General features: G+C 41.4%; 2 protein-coding genes across 5 annotated transcripts in view; both read left to right on the forward strand.

Annotated features, from left to right (window-relative positions):
- Positions 1-6,368, forward strand: part of SGO2 (shugoshin 2) — a 35,194-nt gene extending 28,826 nt beyond the window's left edge. For all 4 annotated transcript variants that reach the window (XM_066346210.1, XM_066346209.1, XM_066346208.1 and 1 more), the window contains one exon: positions 5,926-6,368. In XM_066346210.1, the coding sequence (XP_066202307.1) occupies positions 5,926-5,941 (16 nt within the window). In that variant the 3' untranslated portion in view covers positions 5,942-6,368. The remainder of the gene's footprint in view (positions 1-5,925) is intronic.
- An 8,855-nt stretch (positions 6,369-15,223) lies between these two features.
- AOX1 (aldehyde oxidase 1) overlaps positions 15,224-25,223 on the forward strand; it is a 76,313-nt gene continuing 66,313 nt past the window's right edge. Inside the window, exons 1-2 of the mRNA XM_066346207.1 lie at positions 15,224-15,670; positions 23,196-23,253. Of these exons, the coding sequence (XP_066202304.1) occupies positions 15,626-15,670; positions 23,196-23,253 (103 nt within the window). The 5' untranslated portion in view covers positions 15,224-15,625. The remainder of the gene's footprint in view (positions 15,671-23,195; positions 23,254-25,223) is intronic.

The following is a 25,223-nucleotide window of genomic DNA, read 5'->3' on the forward strand; positions in this document are numbered from 1 at the left end:
CCCCTTGCTCAAGCCAGTGACCTTGGGTGTCGAACCTGGGACTTTATGCACTGCATCACCACTGATCAGGCACAGATATATAGTTTTGTTAAGCACTGCCACACTTCCCTTCAGAGGCTAGTATGAATTTGCATTCCCACCAGCAGCATGTGGCACTCTTTCCACACTGCCTGATCAACAGAATATGTTGTCATATTTTAAATTTTTTGCCAGTCTGATCACCAAGAAATGGTATCTCAGTGTTTTATTTGCATTTCTGTATTAGTGAGTAAGTATTTTCCTCATGCTTGGAGGCCATTGTATAATTTTTTTGGTGGCCCTATTTTTTTCCTACTTTTAATTGTTTTTCTGGTCTTGGCTCCTCAGTTATTAAGAATTCATTATAAGGGATATTAGTCCTTGTGCTATGAGTAGTCAGTATTTTTTTAGATTATCAATTATTTTTTGACATATGCTTTTAATTATATAAAAATTTTTTATTTTGCCTGACCAGGCAGTAGTGCAGTGTGGATAGAGCATCAGATCGGGACATGGAGGACCCAGGTTCGAAACCTCGAGGTTGCCGGCATGCGCACGGGCTCATCTGGTTTGAGCAAGGCTCACCAGCTTGAGCCCAAGGTCGCTACTTAAGCAAGGAGTCACTCGGTTTGCTGTAGCCCCCCAGTCAGGGCACATATGAGAAAGCAATCACTGAACAACTAAGGTGCTGCAACAAAGAATTGATGCTTCTCATCTCTCTCCTTGTTTGCCTGTCCCTGTCTGTCCCTCTCTCTGTCTCTGTCACACAAAAAAAATTAGTTATTTTTATGTGGTCATACTTGTCCATATTTTCTTTCATTTTCTTTGAATGTTGAGTCATAGTTAGAATGCCTTTCCCTATTCCATGGTTAAAGAAAAATTCACCCGTATTTTTTTCTAGTACTTTTCTAGTTTAATTTTTTACATAAATGTCTAGTCCATTTAGAGTTTTTTTGTAGTGTATGAAGATTTGATCTAATTTTATCTTTTTCCCAAATGACTACCAAATTGTCCCAGCACCATTTATTTATTTGCATCTTTATTTCAAATATTTGAGATGTCAACCATATCATACTCTAAATTTTTGTAATGTATTTTTGAGGTGTCTAGTGCTGGACTTTTTATTCTATTGCAGTGGTCTACCTGTTTAATATAGAGACTTTATAATGTCTGGTATAAAGGGATAATACTAATAATTTTTTTCACTGTTTTCCTAGCTGTTATTACATGTTTGAACTATAGTATTGACTTGTCTAACTCAGTGTTTCTCAACCTCAGCTCTACTAACATTTTGGGCTGTATATTTCTGTGTTGTGTGAGGTTGTTCTGTGCATTGTAGAATGTTTAGCAGTATCCCTGGTGTCTACTCAATAGATGTCAGTAGCACTAGTGCATTTATAACAGTAAAAATGTCTCTAAATATTACACAATGTTACCTGGAGGGCAAAATTGAAAACCACTAGTCTAGCTTGGTATTTTTATTGGAAATGCATTGACTTTATACATTAATTTAGGGAAAATTATTATCTCTACATTGAGTTGTACTGCATAAGAATAGGAAATGTCTTTCTACCTTATTTAAGTCTTCTTTTGTATCTTTTTGAAATGTTTTGAAATTTTTCTGAATAGGTTTTATACATTTCTTGTTAAATTTATTTGTAGATATTCAGTCTTCCTTGTTGCTATTGTAAATGAATGTGTAAATTGGACATGAATATCATGCTCAATGTTTATTGTTTATAGGTATGAAAGCTGTTGAATTCTGTGTAAGTTTATAACTTACTACTTAACTAAATTCTTTTATTCTCTATCTCATTGATTCTCTGTAATTTTCCAGGAATACTATAATATAGAGATACTTTTAATTCTTCTTTACACATTCATATGCTTCTGATTGATTTCTCTTGTCTAATTTCATTGACTAAATTTCTCAAGTACAGTGTTGAATAGTAGCAGGAATAGTGGGTATTCTTGCCTTCTTCCTGACTTGAGTGGAAATACCTTTACTGTCTCCCCATTAAGATACTGGCTTTAGGATTAAGGTATGTATATATAATTTATCATACTAAGAAAGTATTCCTTAGTGTCTATTGTATGTTAGAATCATGAAAATCAATGGAGTTTTCAGCATCAATGAAAAAATTTTTATGCCTTATTTCATTAGATTTATTAACTGGTGTTTTTGTCTACTTTATCTGTCTTGTACTAAGAGTAGTATAACTCTTTTTTTTTTTAATTTTTATTTATTTATTTTTTTACAGAGACAGAGAGTCAGAGAGACGGATAGACAGGGACAGACAGACAGGAACGGAGAGATGAGAAGCATCAATCATTAGTTTTTCGTTGCGCGTTGCAACACCTTAGTTGTTCATTGATTGCTTTCTCATATGTGCCTTGACCGCGGGCCTTCAGCAGACCGAGTAACCCCTTGCTTGAGCCAGCGACCTTGGGTCCAAGCTTGTGAGCTTTGCTCAAACCAGATGAGCCTGCGCTCAAGCTGGCGACCTCAGGGTCTCGAACCTGGGTCCTCTGCATCCCAGTCCGATGCTCTATCCACTGCGCCACCGCCTGGTCAGGCAGTATAACTCTTATTATTGTGATCATATCTGTCTGCATAAATCTCCTGTAGTTTTTGCTTCATAAAGGTAGTTGCTCTACTATTTGGTACATAAATACCAATATTATTCTATATTCATTGTGAAGTAGGGTGTTTACTATTAAAAATGTCCTCTTGTCATGTTCAGATTTTGGAAACTAAGAGAAAAAGACTTTTAAAAACGTATTTGTATTACCTTCCTAATAACTCCTGCCACTCCTATCCTCAATATCTATGGTGATTACTTCCTAATATATTGCATGCAGTTTCAGTCAGGATCTACTCTCACAAGGGCCTCTCAGGAGCTGTGATATATATGCTGCATGCCATTCCCAATCCAAAACGAAAAAGATGGCAGCTGGGTTGCCATCACTCTTAGTATTTACTAGAAAGCCCGGCGGTCATACGAAATGACCGCTGTTCTAGATATTATAAATTGTAATTAAAATGATTTGTGCAAAGGTGTCTGCTAATTCAAACTGAATTACCCAGGGCAGGCCGCGAGGACGCCCCTTTGCTTATTGCCCCACGGGGTTTCCCCCTTCTACTTGCTTAATTGCTTAAAGTAGAGTGCAATGAAGGAAACCACTGGCGGTACATTTCTTAAGAGCCACCAGTAGCTCAATAAATAAAGGTGATTTAAATAATAAAATGTTAATTCACATGTCAAAGATCTCTTTGTACACAACATTTCTTGTGTAGATCTTTCCATCATTTTTAAGCTCGCCTTGCAGAGGACCATCAATTATTTTTAATTTTACGTCCGTTCTTTCACGAACTCTTGAACAGGCAACATAAAGTTGACCGTGTCCAAATGCAGGCTCAGGTAAAAAAATGCCAACACGCTTAAGCGTTTGGCCCTGAGACTTATTGATGGTCATAGCAAAGGCAAGTTTCACAGGAAATTGTCTACGTCTCAATTAAAACGGCAACCCTGTTTGAGATGGAGCCAAATCAATTCTTGGAATGACGTGTATTTCACCTTTAGAGGAGCCAGTCAAAGACTTAGCTATTATGACATTATTTTTCAATTGGAGAACCTCTAGTCTTGTACCATTGCAAAGACCCCTTCTGGTGTAAGATTTCTTAACAGCATAATAATTGCTCCAATCTTTAACCTCAATTTGTGAGGTGGCATGCCAGAAGGAGGGACTATTTGAATGCCGTGGCAACTTCACCCCATTGGCTAGTACAGTTACGCAAGCAACCAATAAGCTATCGGCGACAAACAGACACTTAAGCCACATATAATAAAGGTACTAATGTACATTGTGAGTTTGCATTTAAAAAATTTACCAACTAAACTACCAAATAATCTACATGCCCAGTATATCTAAACTAAAATAGGATGCTTTTTTATTACAACATTTTGCTATGTATTGTTTAGAATAGGTAGCTCTTTTGAAAAAATCAATTAAATTCTATCTGATTACCCAAGGCAGTGGTATCATTAGCCCTGCAGACAGATACAGAGGAGGAAAAGAGACCTCTATCTACCCATTTATGCCTTTTAATCTGTGAATCATATGTATGTATCTCATCCCCCCCCCCAATATAAAGAATAAATAAAACTGTACTTCTTGCAACATTACCTACTAGGTTTATAGATGAACCCTCTTACTGAAAAAATAAAATTGCTGGACAAAATATTAAACAGAAAACAAACTCTTGAATGCATTTGTTAGCTAGTAGAGATGTAAAAAAGCTCAGATTAGATGAGAGTGGGAAGCCAGAAAGGTAAGTAAAGCTTGAAATGGGCTTTTACCTGTAGCAGTAGCCTAAGCATTAGATTCACAGCAATATGGAGCTGGGGGCTGAAGGCAGATACTAGGGGTTAGCTAAAATGAGGAGTCTAATAGTAGATCTCCTTTCATAAGGTTGAGCTACTCTCAAATAGAGGAGTAAACTAAAAATAACCTTCCCACCAGCTTTTTTAAGCCCCAGGAAATAACTCTGATACTGAATTGAGGAGCACAATATCTTCTGAGAATTCCTAACCAAAATCAGACCTTCATGTGTTGCAGCTGTAATTCACAATATCTGGAAGTCACAAAAAACGTCAAACAGAGGATTTAGTGATACCCATAACTTGTATTGCCCTCTGTTGTCTGTTAGAAGCTAATGCAAATATTTTTAAGGGGAGCTTTCCTTCATCTCAACATATTTTCCACAAATGAAGTTGCAAGGAAAATGAAGCAGCCAGCTCACAGCAAAGAACACTACCCATACAAGAGAATAAATACTAGCAAAAGCAACTGATAGCAGAATCAGATACAGAATACACAGTTTAGAATGTTTAATGTTTCAATAAAGAAGAGGCTTGAAAATGACTAAAGGTATTTAGTGAAAAAAGTTATAGAAAAGCACCTATAGAATAATTCCATTTATAGAAAGATCCAACATAGATTAAAATCAATATACATTTTAGGAGTGTTATATACAGATGGTTAAAACTGTAAAGAAATGCAAGTGACTAATACAACATAGGATAGTGGTTACTTCTTGGGGGAGGAGAAGGCTGTGATCAGAAAGGACACTGGGGGTGTCTGAGATGTAATATTTCTTTTTTTTTATTTTTTATTTTTTATTTTTTTATTTTTCTTTCTTCTTTCATTTTTCTGAAGCTGGAAACAGAGACAGTCAGACAGACTCCCGCATGCGCCCGACCGGGATCCACCCGGCACGCCCACCAAGGGCAACGCTCTGCCCACCAGGGGGCGATGCTCTGCCCATCCTGGGCGTCGCCATGTTGCGACCAGAGCCACTCTAGCGCTTGAGGCAGAGGCCACAGAGCCATCCCCAGCGCCCAGGCCATCTTTGCTCCAATGGAGCCTTGGCTGCGGGAGGGGAAGAGAGAGACAGAGAGGAAAGCGCGGCGGAGGGGTGGAGAAGCAAATGGGCGCTTCTCCTGTGTGCCCTGGCCGGGAATTGACCCGGGTCCTCCGCACGCTAGGCCGACGCTCTACCGCTGAGCCAACCGGCCAGGGCGTAATATTTCTTAGGTGCTACATACTTCAGCATTTGGTTGATCCAAAATTACACATTTTCATATATTATGTATGTTAAAGTTTGTAGTTAAAAGAAAACTTGTAGTAAAGCATCTAATGTATAAAGTCTATGTAATTATTTTTTCTTAAAGTATATTTATAATTCCCACTACCACAGAGTGTTTCAGACATGGCACAGCTCATGGTTTGAGAAAACTGCTTTCTACATAAGTGTGATGCAGCAATTTTTTTCATGCTTCACGGCACAAGCGTTTGTTTGGGGTTGTTATTATTATTAATCTTCCCCTTTTTTTTATTTTGCAGCAAGATGAGAAGATGAGGTGAATTTCTGGATTCTGGTTTTTCTGAATTCCAAAACCATAATGAATCAAAGCAGGGACATCACTAGAAGAAGAGGAAATACATGATAAAACATTTTGTATTTGTTGTTTTATTTTCTGCTTTTTCATGGAGTTACTGATTTATCCATTTCTATGTTTAGATATATGTGCATAAAATAGCTGTTTTGTAATATTAAATTTTATTACAAAATTTAAAATCATTTTGGTTATCCTATAACTTCCTACTCATTCAGCTTTTTCAACCTAATCAACTTTAAATAAACAATAGCTAAATAAAATGTATTATAAATACTTTTGCAGTGGTTATCCTGTTATATATCAAGCTAACTTGTTTAGTTTTGTTTTTAAACCATTCAATATATATGAACACCTTTAAGATTTTAAAAGTCTTCTGTCCTGGCCAGTTTTCTCTCACCCTTCATTCATTCATGCTTTCAGAATTACTTGGTCAGTAATTACTTAAGTATTAAGTTCTATATTACTTCTGTTATGTGTTATCTGATGACTTGGCTGAGGGGTTAACCTTTTAGGCTCTTTTGAATTTGGTTTTTCTAACTTTATTTTAAAGATCACTTATTAATCTGATAAAAGTAATAAATCCTATTCGTTTCTGAGATCAATGAACATGACTTATTACATATTCAAATGACTAATCAGATTCTATTCTGCCTCGACGTAAAAGCTTTCTTAAGACAGTAGCTGACAGCTGAAAGAGAGGGCCCAGAATAGCAAACATTTCAGATAATTCTGGAGCAGATATTCTAGTACCTGGTAGATATGTGTATTCCAAACTGCCCTCTTGATGTTCCGCTTATCGGTCAGAATTCACCCTTACTGGACTATCGCCCCTGAGATAGAGGAATTCAGAAAAGCTGACAAGCACCCCAAGGAGGGGCTCCAGACATACCAGGACTTTTGATTCAACACCCACATGCTCAAAGCCCCCCAAGGAGGAGCATAGTGGACATACCAGGACTTTTGCCTCAGTATCCCCTCAGGCTCTCTCAAACACTATATAACTCACCCCTAGTCTGTAACCGGCGCTCTTCTCCCCGGGAGAAGTGCCCGGCAGGGTTCCTTTCTTCCTTTCAATAAAGCCTATTACTCTGGTCTTTCGGATTCCCGTGGATTCCAACATTTGGTGCTGAAACCTGGGACAGGGTACTAACTGCCTGGACGACCCCTCTTTGCCACCCAAACTTACAACCAGGGAAGCAATGGGCAGCAGCAGCTCATCTCGGGCTTACTCCCTGATTCTGTTTGGACGTGTAATTGTAGGTCGATTGGCCAGCAGTCTAACCCTGTCCTGAACCCCTCCTGGACCAGAAGGGAAGGCGTTTCTCCCTTCCCCTTCCCCAGTTGGCCTCTAAATTTCTCTCTAAAAACACCCCTTCCTGGTCGGACGGGTTTTCTCTGACACGCCTCACGTTTTGAAGGGTTTGACTTTCAGTCTCAGTGGACTGCACGGAAGACAAGGCGCCTAGCCAAACCTCTCCACTCTCTCGGACTTCTCATCCTCGGAGTTCCCTGACAGGTGGTGACGACCTCTAACAGGGACGACTCCCCCACACGGAGATTCTCTCTTCTTGGGACAGTGACAAAAGGCGGGACACCCCCTCTTGCTCACCTGTCTCCACTATGGGCTCCTCAGAGTCTAAGCCTTCCGACCAGACTTCTCTAGGATGTCTCATAAAAAATCTCACCAAACTTGGTCCCTAAGACCTCAAACCGAAGGAATTAATCTTCTGTAACACAGCATGGTCCCAATACAAACTAGACAATGACTCCCATTGGCCTAAGAATGGGACATTTGATTACAATATCCTAAGAGATCTTGACAATTTCTGCCACCGGACGGGGAGGGCATCAGAAATTCCTTACATGCAGGCTTTTCTACTCCCTTCTCTCCTGTCCTTAATTTCTGTACCTTCTATACGCAGGCTGTTTTTGGCCAAAGAAACCTCACCTAAAACCTCTGCTCCTAATCTTTCCTTCTCCGCGGACTCCCAACTCTCTTCTCCTGCCTGACCCCTGAGGGCACCCCTCTCTCGGGACCCCTCTCTGGTCCCTCTGCGAATCTTTTTCACTCCAGAAAGCCCCCTCCCTTCATAGAAACCTGTTTTCTCATTCACCTGCAATACCACACTCTCCTCCCCTGCTGGCCAGGGGCTCCTTCCTTCTCCACAGTGTTCTTAAACCCCTCCTCCCTCCTTACAGATGGACAGCTCTGTCCCTTTTTCTTCTTTGACCCATTCCCCCACCCCACTGGCTTCGGCTGTCTTTTTTCTTCTTCGACCCATCCTTCCCCCACCTCAGAGACTGTACCTTCCACTACCCCTGTCTTCTCCCCTCTCCTCAGAGCTCTAAATCCTTTTGATTCCTCTGACTACATGGCGCCACACCAATACTTTAATCTCCTCCTCTTCCTCCTCCTCCTCCTGCAGATTCTGACCCTTCTTTCCATCCAGCTATTCACTCTGTTCATCCATCTACTTTCTCTCTTCCTCCCCTCTATGCTGGCAACTCCCTGCCATCTTGAAAAACTTAAAAAAGCAGAGTTGTATATTAAGCTATGTGAGTAAGTAATCTGTCTTATCTCTTTGTCAGAAAATATCTCTAATATAATTTGAATTGAAACAACGCTCACATTTACATTCCTTAATTCATAACTTTTATGTAAAGTCTTTGTTGCGTAACTGTGTCTGTTTCTAAGGCCTTAAACCAATAATTACCCACCTCTTAAACCAGGTTTACACATCCCCATGGACTCTCCCTGCAATACCCCCATCCTTCCTGTTCGAAAACCTTCAGGGGCTTATTGCCTCGTACAAGCCTTACACCTAATCAATGAGGGAATAATTCCCCTCCATCCAGTAGTCCCTAATCTCTACAAGTTACTGTCACACATTTTCTCAAACACCACTCCAGGGTCCTAGACCTCAAGAATGCCTTCTTTACCATTCTACATACACCCTGACTCTTACTTTCTGTTTGCCTTTACCTGGACACTAATGCAGCCCAGCACTTACATGAACTGTCTCACCCCAGGGGTTCAAAAACAGCCCACACCTGTTTGGGCAGGCACTAGCTCAGAATTTAGTAGCATGCAATCTCAAAACTAGTCCTCTCTTACAATATGTAGATAACCTACTCCTCTGCAGCCCCTGCCTGCTTCAAGGAGACACACCACCACCCTTCTTAACTTCCTTGCTATGAAGTGATATCCTGTCTTCTCTGCTAAGGCTCAACTTTATTCTCAGTCCCTAGTCTATCTAGGCATTACTTTAATCCCCACCACCTGAAGTCTCACCCTAGATCAAACTCAGACCCTCCACAGTCTCCAACCACCTACCACCACAGATCAAATCTTTTCTTTCCTCGGTCTAATAGGCTTCTTTAAACACTGAATTCCCAATTTTGCTCTTAGTCAAGCCCCTCAGTGAGATCTTCTGAGCATGGCTTTTAAGGTCTATAATGGCCAAAGGAAGTGACAGAAAAGGCAAATAAGGCCCAAAAGAAGTCAGGAAATACCAGCTTTTGGCTCCAGTGCCCTTAAAGGGCTTCATAGAATTCCATCAGGGCCCTGCTCCAGAGTGGAAAGAAAGGTCATTGAACTGAAGCCTGCCAGGCTTCCTGGCCCTGTCAAGGGGCACACCTCTGCTGTGGAAAGAGGGACATGAGAAGGTAAGCTGCCCCCTTGCTCCATGGAGGGAGGGTTCAGTCTCTTCTAGCCCTGCTCCAGCTACCTGTGACCTGACCTTGCCCAGCATGCTGGGAATTGCCACTGAAGGCCCAAGGACATCGTTCACAAGCCTAAGGTATTTCTTCCAAGTAGCAGATAAGTTGATCTCATTTCTCGTAAACATAGGGGCCATCTACTATGCCTCGCTTGAATATTTGAGTTTTATTTATCCTTCAAAGATCTCTACTGTGGGTATTGACAGTCTGAGTTTGTTACTTTATTTAATGTATAACATCTCCTTTATTCCTCTTGTCTCAATGCCCCATGCCTATTGTAGTCTGGGACCTGCTGCTAATTCCAGCTAGAAGCAGTAGTCACTAGGACTTAAACTCTAACTGCAAAGTGTAGAAATGTAACCACCCTTTCCCTAAGTACTTGCAGGATTTAAAGGTTACTCAGCAAAGTGTTCAAAGACTGTCCAAGAGGCACTTACAGCATTACATCACCCAAGGACTGACTTTCACATGGACAGGTTCACACACCATGACCCTGACAACTCCCACTGCTGCTAAAATAGAAAAACGACATGCCTTACTCCAACCACAAACCTGAAGCTGGTTGGTCTACATATGGCAAATATATGAAAAAACTAAGGACTCTTTTAATCAGGCTTTGGGAAAAGGGAAACTAGGATAAAAAGAAAGTCAACTTGCCTGACCAGGCAGTGGCGCAGTGGCTAGAGCATTGGACTGGCATGCGAAAGGTCCCAGGTTCGGGACCCTGAGCTTGCCAGCTTGAGTGCGGGCTCATCTGGTTCGAGCAAAAGCTCACCAGCTCGGACCCAAGGTCGCTGGCTCGAGCAAGGGGTTACTTGGTCTGCTGAAGGCCTGTGGTCAAGACACATATGAGTAAGTAATCAATGAACAACTAAGGTGTTGCAACGCGCAACAAAAAACTAATGATTGATGCTTCTCATCTCTCTGTTCCTGTCTGTCTGTCCCTGTCTATCCCTCTCTCTGACTCTCTGTCTCTGTAAAAAAAAAAAAAAAAAGTCAACTTAATTGTCACTAAAGGTTAAAGATTTTTAAATCAAGAGTTCTGACTAGAAAGGAATTGTATGGTTTTGATAATAGAAGGTATAAGGTATGGAAATACTTTTGAAATAAAAAGGAAAAGCAAGTTGGTATGAAGGTCAGTTATTTCTGGATAAGAAAGTGCATGAAAACTGAAGGTTTAAGTAAGTTGTAGAAGGTTTGTGCAGGTTGTAGGAGATTTGTACCGAGAAAAAAGAAGTTGTACAGTTAGAAAACTGGTTTTCAAAGAATGTTTAATCAGTCACCTTAGCTAACAATCCTCTACTCTCCCCACTTATTGGGACGACTCTTTCCTCTACCCTGACCATCTGGAGCTCAGAAACAGAGAAACGAAACCGACCCCTTGTCCTTCTATTCTCTATTCACCTCTCAGCCTACCTCACCCAATCAGGGGCTTTCTACTCGTATGAGACCAACACCTATATGTGTCTCTTTACTAAGTGTACAGAAATTTGTACCCTAATCTGTCTCACCCCAAATAGCAACCTAATCCCACCCCATGAGCCTCTTCCAGTTTCTAGTATACTATCTGTCAATCTAAGGACCAAACAAGCTATACAGGTAATTTCTCTTCTTGTTGCTTTAAAAATTTCTATAAAAGTAGATCTAGGGACAGGGGGACTAGCCACACTGCCCTGTTTTAATTCCTACTCTCTCTCTCTCTTTCTCTCTCTCTCTCTGAAGCCCAGCGAATTCGTAAACATGGAGTCAGTGGTTTCGCACAACCTGGGTATCTTGACAATTGCCTTCCATTAGTCCACTCACTCTCCTATTTGTTTTTCTAACTTTTAGACCTTGCCTCTTACATTTGTTCACTAGTTTCTTACAGAACCGCATGCAGACCTTCGCCAATCAGAAAATTGGAAAAATCTACCTAATCCTACACAGCAACCCTGAAACCTGCCCTCGTGAAACAAAAAATCTGAAACCCTATATCAGCAAACCTCCTAAATCCTATCTTTCAACCCCTACAGGTCCCCTAACCCTAAAGCTCTCCCGTATCCCTGAAGAACTAAGAGAATGAATAGCAATCACCTCTTAATGCTTGTCAGTCTTTTTACCCTTCACATAGTAAGGGGATAAGATTGCTGGGTCTTCTTGGCTGAAGAAGAGCCTACAAATGGACATGAAACATTTCTTTTAGCTCAAACTAACTGCTCTCTCCAGGGCTACCAGGAAAGAATATCTCTAACTTTACCATGAAAGAATTTTCACCCCAGCTACACAACCCTCCTTATCTCTGCATTCCTGATCTCCAAATACTTGCCTCTTTTTTTTTTAAATCAAATTCCTACAGGCCCGGATGAGAGAAATCTCTAGGATTACCTACAAACAAATGCTCCTACACTCCTATTCCCAAGGAGAACTTCACGAGGGAAATATCAAATAGGTAGGGATGACAGCAGGAAGAAGCTGCCCCTCAGCCCGAGAAGTTCCGTCTTGAATGTTCTCCAAACCCCCTTCCTTTTAAACAACACATATTCAGTCCTTCTAAAACTTACACCAACAGGTTCCCTGTCTCTAAAAATCCCCACATGTCCTTTCATTCAAGAGGAACCAGACCAGCACGTCTCAAGAGGCTCATCCAGGAGACCATGTATCACCATGTCACCCTATTCAAACCGCATTCGCAGCAAGCAACTAACAATTATTACCTCACAAAATTATTCTACTTCTTCATTCAGGTTTTTGAGGACATCGCCTGGTTCAGACTTCCCACAGCATGGAAATTGACGACCTCCTTAACTGGATGAGGAACTTGGCTTGGCAAGGTTCTTTTCTTGAGTTCTCTCCAGAAGAATCAATAATTTTCCAATTTTTTCTCCCCTTTCTCCTCATCACCCCTTACTGTATATTATAAAATTAATAACTGCCTTTTTAAAAATATGTAACCACAGAGTTGAGAAATGATAGATATGTGTATTCCAAACTGCCTTCTTGATGTTCCGCTTATCTGTCAGACCTCACCCTTACTGGACTATCGCCCCTGAGACAGAGGAATTCCAAAAAGCTGACAAGCCGCCCCAAGGAGGGGCTCCGGACATACCAGGACTTTTGATTCAACACCCACATGCTCGAAGCCCCCCAAGGAGGAGCATTCTGGACATACCAGAACTTTTGCCTCAGTATCCCCTCAGGCTCTCTCAAACACTATATAATTCACCCCTAATCTGTAACTGGCGCTCTTCTCCCCCAAAGAAGTGCCCGGCAGGGTTCCTTTCTTCCTTTCAATAAAGCCTGTTACTCTGGTCTTTCGGATTCCCAGGGATTCCAACAGTACCAAACTTTGAGAAGAACTGCTGTAGAAGTACAGCGTCCCACAGAACTTACTCATAGTATCAACAGTGTGGGTTGAATTGGGGCCAGCGGCTCTTTCTTTCTTTTCTTAAAGAAACAGCTGACACAGTTTGGCACCCTGACATTCTTTGTTCCATTTCCTTCTCTTCAATTATTTTCAGCCTTTGGACTTCCAGAGTCATTCTCTGAAATTATATTTTTGTTCCTATTGCTTATTTCTATTTTTTCTCCCATGAGATTTGTCTTTTCTTCTTTTCCCTTCCTATGCAAATTATTTTCCATATTAGGTAGTCATGTTTATCAGCGTTTTACTTTGTTACTGGTGATATTTGGTAACAGTAAGAATCAATGTTCTTACTGTTCAAAGATTATAAACACATTTTCCTGTTTTTACATTTAAATTTCTGATTCATGTAGATTGTGTTCAATTGTATGGTTTGAGGTATGAATGCAATTTGGCCTTTTTTCAACCTGACTCCTCATTAATTAAAAAGTCCATGTTTTCCACTACTTATTCATTTGAAATGCCACCTTTTAAAAATGTTATATTCCCATATGCATTTAAATTTATTTCTCGATTTTTCTGTCTAGTCTGTCTTTTTATGCCCACTACCAAACTTTTTAAATTATAGAGACATTAGGGGAATTGTAAAGTTTACCTCAGAGGTTTCACGCATTTCTTGATTTATGCCTAGGTATTTTACTGTTTATCTTAGTAATATATTTGGAATCTTCTCTTTGATTTTCTCTTCTAATTGATTATGATTTGCCTGTATGAAGACTGTTGATTTCTGTATATTAATTATTATGTTGTTTGTAGTATTTTCCAGACGTATCTCCTGAGAACCAAGCTAGCTTTCCCTCTGTTTCCCTCATCTCTCACGCTGCTCTTTGCCTTTTCTTGTCTAATTGCCTGGCTGCTGCCTTGAGTACATACATGTGAAGCAAGTGGTGGGAATAGTAGGTTTTCCTGTGTGCTTTTCCTGATTTTCATGGGAATGCCTCTGGTTTTACTTCATTAAATAAATGACACTGAGTTCTAAGCTGCTAATGTGTATTTATAATCACATTAAAGTATTTAACAATTATTACTTTATTTTTTTTAAAATTTTATTTATTCATTTTTTAGAGAGGAGAGAGAGAGGGGGAGAGAGAGAAAGAAGGGGGGAGTAGTTGGAAGCATCAACTCCCATATGTGCCTTGACCAGGCAAGCCCAGGGTTTCGAACCGGTGACCTCAGAACAATTATTCCTTTATTGAGTGCGTTTTTAAAAAAATCAGAAATAAGCGTTTAATTTTGTCCAGTGACTTTTGGCGTTGATGGAGATTGTATTAGTTAGGGTCCAGCCAAGGGCAGAAACCTACTTACTCTATAAATTGTTAACCATGTACCAGAGAACTGACAAGAACTGAGAAGGCAAAAGGGCCCAGTAGAATATCAGGAAGTAACTGTGGGGAGCACTCACCACCTCTGGGGCCGAGTGAACAAAAAGGAAAGGATGGAATTGAAAGGTTTGGAGGTAGAGTTCCAGGACTCCGGGGAAGGCGTGCAACTGGGCGTTGCTGTTACCCTGAAGGGCTATGACAAAACCGAGAATGTGAAAAAGCTGCCAACCGGAGCCAACTTGCTGTTGAAGCGGTTGTTCCTGCCAGAGGGAACCGTTAACGTGGTGCTCGGGAATAGGAAGCAAACAGGAGGCTGGAAGTTTCTCTCTCCTCCTTCAAACTTCCAGTATTATGTAAAATAAGTCTGGGAAAGAACTAGTTTTGTTCCATTTGAATTTTTAAAAGGTATTACAGTGTAGATTTCAAAGTGTGAAGATAGACCCAAAAAGTTAACTGGTAAATTCCAAGTTGTTGGTTTATGGTGATTTTTATTTTTATGTTTTTCAGCATTTTCCGTTTTTAAAGTTTTACAAGATGTTTCACTTCTCTTGATATTTAGCAAATAAACTTTGTCATGATTTACTAAACTGTTAATAGTGATCAAACTATTTTTAAAGTTTATTTACATATTAAGGTAGCTCTTGATTTTGAAAATAAACTTGAATAATTATAAAACAGATAAAATTGTAAAACCATTTGTTGTTCTTAAGCTCCTTTCCTGTGTAGTTGGAACAAGCGTGATTGTTTATTAACTAAAAGGCTCGTGACTGCCGCAGGCGTGGTGGGAGGGGAAGTACAAAACACCAGAACAAAACAAAATTGTTCCGGGCCTGGCAATCTAGCTGGTAAACCACTTAAGATAGGTAATGATACTAGACGGCCCAAGAGACCGTCACGCGACTTGCAGCACCTGCTAAGAGGCAGGGGAGCAGCACAGACGCTAAGCGCTGCGGGCAAGGGGGTGACAGTGCAGGTGGGACGCTCCAGCGACGTCCTAACTTTGCGGGGAAGAGTTTAACTGGAAGGCGCTCGCCGAACTTGACCTTCATCAGGACTTTCCCCATCCGGCTTGGCTCGATTTCCGGCTCCAGCAGCCCGGTCTCACTAGCCCGCGCAGCCTCGCCGGGGTCTCAGGTGCCAGCGACATCTCCTCAGTGCCTTCGGATCTCGAGTCCCCGCCGAGCAACCTGCGTGCCACCACCATGGACAGGGCGGCCGAGCTGCTCTTCTACGTGAACGGCCGCAAGGTGAGCACGCCCGCGGGACTGCCGGGGCACCCAGACCCTCGGGAACCGCGGGGAGCGCTCCTGTCCACCCCGCCGTGCTCAGAGCTCTGATGCGCGCACGGAACTTGTGGTTTTAGGGCGGACTTGCCTGTGCGCCCCGCTTCCACCCCCGGGGCAGGGAAGGCATGAGTGTTTAAGGACTGCCCCCACCTTTCTGATGTTCCTTTCCCCTCTCAGTCCAGGACGCACAGGCTGATAACCACCCCGCCCCATCCCGTAAACAAGGAGAGCTAGAGTCATTCGTACTCATCGAGGTCAGCACTCCCAAATCCCTCCGTCAAAACCCCACCGGAAAGGAAAGGAGAATGTCTTTCAACAGACTGAGAGCAATCTATAGACAGCAGAGCCTCAGCTCTGGGAGTGTGTTTGGATGAGCAGGGAGCAGTTTAGAGTTGGGACAGGACCATCCCGTTGAACTAATTCAGACCACTCCCATCCTTTCCCAGATAATAAAATTATAACTTTCTGAAGTCACAGATAGTTCCTGGCAGAGCTGAACCAATGCTGGGCTCCGGGACTTTGTCTTCACTGGGTCCACTGCTGGCGTGGCCTCTGTGCTCTCCTCAGAAGCCAGGCTGGCTCTGCAGATCCTCGGGACAGTTCAGGCAACGTGGTCGTTCGGGAGAAGCGAAATCCCTGGCATCCTTTAAAACACCCTCACTTCCCGATTCCCCCTGCCTCCCCCCTCTCCCCCACCACACACAGTCCTAGATTCTGCTCACTCTTAATGTTGTCCCAGCATATTGGCATCATTTTGCAGGAGGAAACCGAGGAAGGAAGGTTGAGGGGCTTCCTTAAGAGCTGACAACCAAGCCATACTACTTACCTTTCCACAGTGCCAGGGCTTTCAGAGCCACCTGTGACCCCTGCTTCTGGGCCACAGAAGCCACAGCACTTTCCCCGGCTGGCAGGAGGGACTGGCCAGGAAGTCAATGGAGGTCGAGCAGCAGGGCCTCCCATGTGAGACCTGTTCAAAGGCCCTGAGGTTAAATTAGCATTTGTGGTTTTGTATTACTTTTCTTAAAGAGGACTCCCCTCCACCCCACCTCAAACTACAAGCTCTAGGCCCCATAAAACCCGCCTCTACCCCTGCTGTCTGGTTTCCACACTGGATAAGAGCAGCTTGTTTTTCCTCTTCTGTAATGGGATCCCCTGGCAAGGCTGCGGCAAGAATGACATGTGGCAGTGGGGGAAAGTATTAACATTATGTCACGTTTTCTTCTTTTGCATAACCAAATGGTATAGTAAGTACAACCCTGGCCTTTTTATTTAAACAAACAAGAGTTCAAGTCCAGCTTTAACTTTTGTTGAGACCCCCTAATCTCTCAGAGCCTCAGCTCCTCTGTTAAAAGGGAATGAAACTACGACCTTCACAGAGTGATAATGAGTATTTATTTAATCGGGTTTTTGTTAAGGGTCTACTTGATGCCAGGCAGTGTCCCCAGCTCAGGGGATACAGCAGAGCACAGAAATGACAAAATCCCGACTTGTCTGGAGTTTACATTGTGCCGGGAAACAGACAACAGGCATACAAATGAGCTGGAATGTATAATGTCAGACAGTGATAACTGCTAAGATAAAAAAGAAAAGTGGGACAGAGAGTGGGCAGGAGCTGATACTTCAGTTGGGATGGATGTTGCGGCCTCTCTGAGAGGGTGCCATTTGAGCAGTGACTGGTGTGAAGTAGGGAACAAGCCATGCAAACATCTGGAGGAAGAGTATTTTAGGCAGAGGGAGTAGAGGTGCAAAGGTCCTCAGTAACAAGGATTTCTGCATGCTCGCAGGATGGCAAGGAGGTTGGTGGGGCTGGAGACTGGCCAGGGCCAGATTAGCTCGGCTTTGTAGGCAATTGTAAGGGTTTTGGTTAAACAAGGAAATGAGGGTTTGAGTCTAGCTTCTCTCTTCCCACCCTGGACACCTCCCTCACCCCCCCCCCCCAACTCCCAAACAAATTGCAGTGGGATTTTTAACATAATGGCTAACAACAGTTAGTGCTCTATTGATTTTTTTAAAAAAGATAAGCCGATTCTTATCTATGGGCTTGATTTATAAGCCAAATATCCTGAGGTCATTTGGAAAGTACATTATAGAGAGGTTGATTTTGCAATTACCTTGTGAAAAGAAATCACGTCACCTTTTCCCTTTCCATATCTGTTCCCCTCCCTTCCAATATCTGTTAAGTGTGTGCTTTAATTGTGGCAAGAAATCCTGATTGTCACATGGGTAAAATTAGAATAAAGTTTCTGGTTCAGGGGGAAGGGGCTGTTGGGAAAAGCGTGAGAGAGAAAGCAGCAGGGAGGAGGGGTCTTGAAGTTGAGCAGAGCATGATGTGTGGATTTAAAAATTTGCCCTTGAAAGGAAATATAGAAGCCAATTAGGAGAATAAGTGATGTGATTGGCCTGCGGTCTTTTTGTGAAATCCCTCCAAGTTTCCAAAAGGTGCCACTGGGTAGGGTCTAAAGCAGGGATCGGGAACCTATGGCTCATGAGCCAGAAGATGCTCTTTTGATGGCTGCATCTGGCTTGCAGACAAATCTTTAATTAAAAAAAAAAATAACGTTAAAAATATAAAACATTCTCAGATATTACAATCCATTCATTTCCTACCGCTCATGTTCATGGTTGTGGGTGGCTGGAGCCAATCACAGCTGTCCTCCGGGACAACACTAAATTTTTATTGGATAATGAGTAACGTACACAGGTCATTGTATGGCTCTCACGGAATTACATTTTAAAATATGTGCCGTTCATGGCTCTCTCAGCCAAAAAGTTTCCCAACCCCTGGTCTAAAGCCATTGTCCATTGGTCAGAGATTTAATTGTAGAGAGATTTCTGAAGTCTGACTTGCTCTACCAGGGGCCCCCCAAAACAGATTTCTTGGTTAACACGGAGTTTGAGGGGGGAAGGACCCATGAACAAATCATGTATCCTAGATGCTGCTCTCTAACACAGCTCTGGCACTAAGGCACGCCATCCGATGTGGCAGTGAGGTGTGGAGATCGAAGATGTGTGCTTTCAAACTCCTTAGACATGGGTTTGAATCCCGCCTTGTCTGCTCTGCCACTCAGCAGCTCAGGAGCCTCAGGCAGGTTGCTTAATTTAATACCTTTGAGCCTCAGTTTTCCTCTCTGCAAAATGGATGGTAACAATGCATTCTCCCATGGAATTAGGGTGAAAATTAAATCCCATGGAGAATGGTTAGCAGGGTACTTGGCACACAGTAAACATTTGATGATTTTCAATATCTGGACTTCATGCATAGAGACAGAACCTGCCCAGAAGTATCAAGGGGGCCGACACATTATTTGCTCAACAAAAGGAACGGAATTGATATCAACATAAGAATCTGGACAGGCTAGTGTTTCCTGGGGTTTTGGTTTACAGGCCTGCCAGAGGATGTTTCTGGGCTGCTGGGACAGCTGTAATTCAGAGAAAAGTGGTGAGGGTGGAGATGGCTTTGGCAGGAAAAACCAACAATGAAAATGAACTTTAAAGCAGCCTGAAGCTCAGGCAGAAGTGTCCTCACTGCCTGTACCCTGGGACCTCCTTCTCTGCTTTAATTCTGCCGTGGATTATTGTCAGTGGTGGGATTTAGCTATCTTGCACCAGTCTGGTGAAACTGATAACCTAATTTTTGGTTGAGTTCGGCGAACCAGTTGTTAAAATGGCACTTGTGATCAGGGTTCTTTCTAGGGTGGGGTTTTTCAAAGATGAACATAGTATGTTCAGAGACAAGAACCCCCATTTCTAATATATCATACACAATGACTACTAGTCTAATCAGCCTACCTCTAAAGAAATGGGATCCTACTACTACAGTGAAAAGATGGTTAAGGATAAATCACACAGACGATGATGCTCAGATAAAAGCAAAGAAAATAGCAAGTGAAGACGCCAATCAAGAAGTAATATGGAGATATCTTAAGTAACAGTTTTATTGTTTTTTTGGTCAGGTATTATTTAATACTTTTTCATTAATATTTTATAACTCTTCCTTATAATTTAGTTTTGTGTACCTCTTTTATTGTTCTTATTTAAGTATTAAATACATGAAATAATAAACCACCTTTTGGTATATCTATTTTTTATACTAAAAACAAAAGCAGTCATTAGGGCAGAGAACTGGTTGTTAAATTATCTGAGCCCCACCACTGGCTATTGTTCTTCTCCACTGACAGTGTCCCGCAATACACACCTCTTTCTTCCCTCTTCTGCCTGCCAATCTGTCCTTTCACACCTACATCCCTCCCTCCCTCCCTTATTTCCTTTCTGTTACCTCCTTTCTCTCTCCCCCTGGTCTCCTTTCTCTTTCTTCTTCCTGCCTCTGTCTTGGATCTGGCCAGGACCCTCAGCCCTGCACAGAGGAAAGTGATTTCTCAACCTTGTGCAATGTGAACTTGAAATTTCCCAAAAGGCTGGTGGGAATACTGAGGGACAGACTGTTCTTGCAACACCCAAGGCTGTCCTGAGACAAGAACATGTGATGACCCTGACCCGAGGAATGGTATCATGTCTCCAAACCAGAGTCAGGGAGAGTAGCTCTGTTCTTCATGCCCTCTCCACCCCCTCCCACACCCCAGCCACTATCTTAATCCTGACCTCCCTGTTTCACTCCAGCACTTCCCAGGGGAGGTTGCATGCTAGATTCCACCTCCTTAGTCCCTCCTCCAAATATGACTTGCACCAAATCAAGAAAAATAAACATATTTCAAGCCAGTGGCATTTTGAGCCAAACTCTGATCTCTTGAAACATCTGGAACAAATACCCAAACAAGCAAGGCCTGCTGCTTCCATTAATTCCTTCTAAAAATATGTCTCAAACCTATAATACTATTCTTTGCTATCTAGGCTACCCAGATCCTGTCTCTCCATTAAAATTGAGTTTCTGTGGCTTTGCCAACATATGTATTAATTAGAATTATTTTCAGCTAGAAATGGTACAAATTTAAAGCTAACAGTGGTTCAAATGAGATAAATCACTTTTTTATTTTTAAAGAAAGGATATCTGAGGAGAGACACAGGGTTAGTCCAGAAGCTTTAATGTCATCTGGGGCCCAGGTTCCTTATTTCTTTTTCCTCTGCTGCTATTAATATGTTGCCTTATGGTCTAAAATGATTGCTGGAGTTCCAGCCATTTCATCCCTATTTCAGGCAGCAAGCAGAAAGGGAGAATGAATAGTGGACTAGACAACCAATAGTTCCTGCCACCATTAGTGGCACTTCTATACTTGTCTTTCTTTTCTTCTGTTCAGATGTCCCAGCTGGTGAGAAATCATTCTTTCCTCCTTAGTGTTCTCATAGCTAATTGTACATACCATGTTCAACTTATTAATTTAAATTAATTAACATGTATTATGTCCCTATGATATCTCATCAACACCTAGTTCAGTATTTGCCACAAAGAAGAATAGTAGATGATAGTTTCTCTCAGGGATCAAAAGAGGCTTGCTTGTATATCACAATAATTATGATGCAAGGTAAAACTTTCTGTGAAGTATGTGTAAACACTGGTCATGGGAGCACAGAAAAGAATGGCTTCTTGGAGCAGAGTGGGATATAAGATGGCAACAAGCCCCCAACAGGAGAGCATTTTTAAGAGAGGCTTTGAATGACATAAAATTCTATTAAGCTAGAAGAAATGGAGGACTTTCAGGACAGAAGGAAGTCTGTGTTCACATATAGTGAAGGATAAAGGTCCATGTACTGCTGGGATTGGCTGGTTCCCCCATGTGAGTGGAGTTCAAGGCACATGGCTTGAGTGGCAGGAGATGATGGGATGTTTATCAAAGAAGCCTTGCAGGCTATTCCAAGAAGTTTGAATCCCTTCTTGTATTCCAGGTACTCTCGAATATAAATTCACCTAAGACCTACTCAATGTTCTCAGTAAAGATTTATGTTTTCTGCTTCGCTCTTCCAGTAATTCTGACTCCACAGGGTTTCATCTTAACAAGTCACCCAAGTGATTAAGGAATTCTCAGCATGGCAGTTAGCAGTCAAGAGCCTGTGATAAGTTAGGCAGATACAGGAGATGATCAGAGTTGGATTTTAGAGAGGTTGCTCTGGTAGTGGTATATAGAGGGTCATATCACAGGTGCCAAGAACGGAGGCAGGGTACATGTTAGGGAGCTATTTTAGTTGTTCAAGCAAGAGGTAATAAGGGTTGAATTCAGGGAGCAGTCGTAGAAGTGAAGGGTGTCTAGAGAATCATTTTGGGAGTATAACTAGCAGAACTTGGTGACCTTGTGGCAGATGGGAAGAAAGAAAAAGTGGAAAATAGCTAAGATTTCTAATCTTGAATGACCTAAGCAGATGGTAAAGATATTAAACAAGTTAGGGAAAAGAAGGCAAGAAGTAAAATAAAAAGTTCCATTTGACTGTTAATTAAGCTTGGGATGCCTGGGGCACTGCCCTGTATTACAGTATAAGCGCGTGCATGTGCACACACACACACACACACACACACACACACACACACACACACAAAATCACATCTCCCTTAGTATATTGCAGACTCCTCTAAGGCATATACCTGACCTAGGCAATTGGCACATGTATTCTTTGCCTAGAATTTGGCCCCTTAGAATTAAGGGTGAGGAGGCACATGTCTCCTCCTCATCTACTTTCCAGAAGTAGAAAAATTTTTTAGAAAGAAAATTAATTTACCAGAAAAAAAATTAGTGAAATATGGTGAAGGAGGAACTCTATTTCTGAAATTGTGAAACAAGCCATGCTTTTATTTGTAAATGTAAAAGAAATCCTAATTTTTAAACAAAAAAGAGGAAACTTTATTACTTTGCAAAACATAACCAATTGTGACATTTCAGCCATACCATCTCATCTCTTGGGTGCTGTTTTACTGATGTGCTGCTGTGAGGCACCCACAGACTTGCTTGTTAGGTGCCTTTGCTCATATTGATACATCTTTGTGTCACTAGACATGCGTGTTTTATCTTCTCTTTTGTTTTCTCTTCTTTTTATTTGGGGTCCATGGTTGATTGTGACCTATTTCTGGAAACTTATTCTTTGAGCATAATAAGCAAATGAGTCTTTAAAAAAAAATGATTTCAGTTTCTCAAAAGCTATTTATTCCAGAAGCCTCTCTCTTTTTCCTTCTCTTCTCTCTCTCTCTCTTTCTCTTATTCTTTTCTACTAATATATATTTCTTTACTTGGAGAAGCTGGACAGGAGTTTTTGTTTTGCAAAAGTCACTATTGTTTGTATTAGTAGAAACAACCACTTAGAGAACAGTGATGATTCAGGACCAAGGACAGTGACGAAGTGATGGCGGGGCCCCAGATTCAGTCTACACTTAAGAGAAGTGATTTGTGTATCACAGATATTCTATAAACATTCAATCAAGTTGCATATGTGAATGCGAGTTAATTAATGTGTATTTACATCAAGGTAACATAGGTCTGCTAATATGGAAATAACGCTAGTTCTCTCAAGTTTGTGTGCATAACTCTTTATTTTCCTTCCGGTATAGGTGCTAGAAAATAATGTTGATCCTGAAACAATGCTATTACCATATCTGAGGAAGAAGCGTATCCTTTGCTTTGTGTTTGTGTGTGTGCACGGAGTGGGGTTCTGACAACTTCATCAGGTGATATTTCAAATATCTTTTCAGAGCTACACTGAGTCTCTACTATTATGGTTTTATGTTCTTTGAGAAATTTCTACATCTTTGTTTTAAAAGCGGTGCACAATTATAACTGTCAGAAGATCCAAGTTCTTTCCAATCTCTCTCTGACAGTTAATATATTGTATTACAAATGAAGAAACTAGCAATGGGAATAAAAACACTGAATGTAAAAAGAGTTTAATTAAGCATCCTTTAGAATTAAGAGTCACAATATTGGCATTCTGTCTTCGAGGACTAGTCATCATGTCCATCAGAAAAAGAGAGCACAGAAATCTCCTGAAATGAAAGTAACAGAACAATGGAAAATCACCTTGCTAGGGGAGGGTGGGAGGAGGTGCAAAAAGGTACAGGGGGAATAAATGGTGATGGACAGAGACTTGACTTGGGGTGGTGCACACACAGTGTGGTGTACAGATGATATGTTGTGGAATTGTGTACCTGAAACTTGTATACTTTTGTTGACCAGAGTCACCCCAATAAATTCAATGAAAAAAAAAAGACGATGGAGAAATTAAACCTGAGAGTGATACCTTATAAATCTTTTCTAAATAAAAGTCATCTAAGGAATGGATTAAAAACCTGCTAGGCATGAACTCCAGTGGATTTCTAGAGTACTGTAAACCTCATAAAATTATATATAAAATTATATGACAGTGGGAGTTTGTACATTTTTTTTTCTCCTGGATAGAGTGAAATTTTCAAAAGAGTACACACTCAAAAAGCATCAATAACTATCTTCTGAAAGTCATTCAAGATCTTTGGACATGAAAATAATAAACACTGATTTTCTGGTTATCCATGGTACTAATGTGTAATATTTCAAATATGGTTCACTTGTGAGTCACAGAAAATCCCAAGAACAATAACCAAGATAGAAGATAGTTCCTTTTTCATTGTGTTTGCTCAGTTTCTCTGGGAAGCAGAGACCTAAAAATGGGTTTAAATGTGCAAGAATCTTATTAAAAGAAATGCTTGAGTGAAAGGAAATGGGGAGGGATACCTGGAGTCATAGATTTCAAAGTGCAGTTGTTGGGTCTTTTGGTCAGTTACTCTCCCTGTTGAAGAGGGCATGTGAGAGGCACATTCTCATAGCTGTCATACTCACATAAAAGAATCCAAAGTAGGTACGTCAGGTCTAGAAAAGCAGAGTCACAATGTAATCAGGGAACCAAGCTCCTTATACCTTGTTTTACCATCTCGCTCAGCATGCATCTTTATCTTCATATCCCAATTAAGGACAAATATCCATGAAGAAATGGAGAAGCTTCTGCTGGTATGGGTGAAGAGAAAGAGCTGGCAGGAGATACAGTGACAGACTGTAATACAGTATGCGAAAGGCACATATTATTTATGGTGACTTGAAGAAGAAAGAACCGTCAACCTCAAAAGGGGCAGCAGAAGATACGTTTAAGGCAAGTCACAGCTGGTTTGAAAATTTCAAGAAGAGATCTGGCATCCACTCGCTGGTGAGGCATGGTGAAGCTGTAAGTGCTGACGTTAAGGCAGCTGAAGAGTACATCGCACGTTTTGCTGCACTTATCACAAAGGAAGGCTATATCCCCCAACAAGTGTTCAACTGTGATGAAACAGGATTGTTTTGGAAAAAAATGCCCCAGAGGACTTTCATTACCACAGAGGAGAAGAAGCTGTCAGGCCATAAAACCATGAAGGACTGTCTGACCCTTGCATTGTGTGCAAATGCTAGTGATGACTGTAAAGTAAAGCCACTGTTAATGTATCATTCCAAAAATCCTCCAGTCTTTAAGACCCACAAGATTCTTAAAGAAAAACTGCAGGTTATGTGGCACGCCAATGCTAGGGCATGGGTTATGCGGCAGTTTTTTATTGAATAGGTAAATCTCATCTTTGGTC

The sequence above is a fragment of the Saccopteryx leptura genome, chromosome 7, assembly GCF_036850995.1.
Source record: "Saccopteryx leptura isolate mSacLep1 chromosome 7, mSacLep1_pri_phased_curated, whole genome shotgun sequence".
In the NCBI taxonomy this organism is placed as follows: Eukaryota; Metazoa; Chordata; class Mammalia; order Chiroptera; family Emballonuridae; genus Saccopteryx; species Saccopteryx leptura.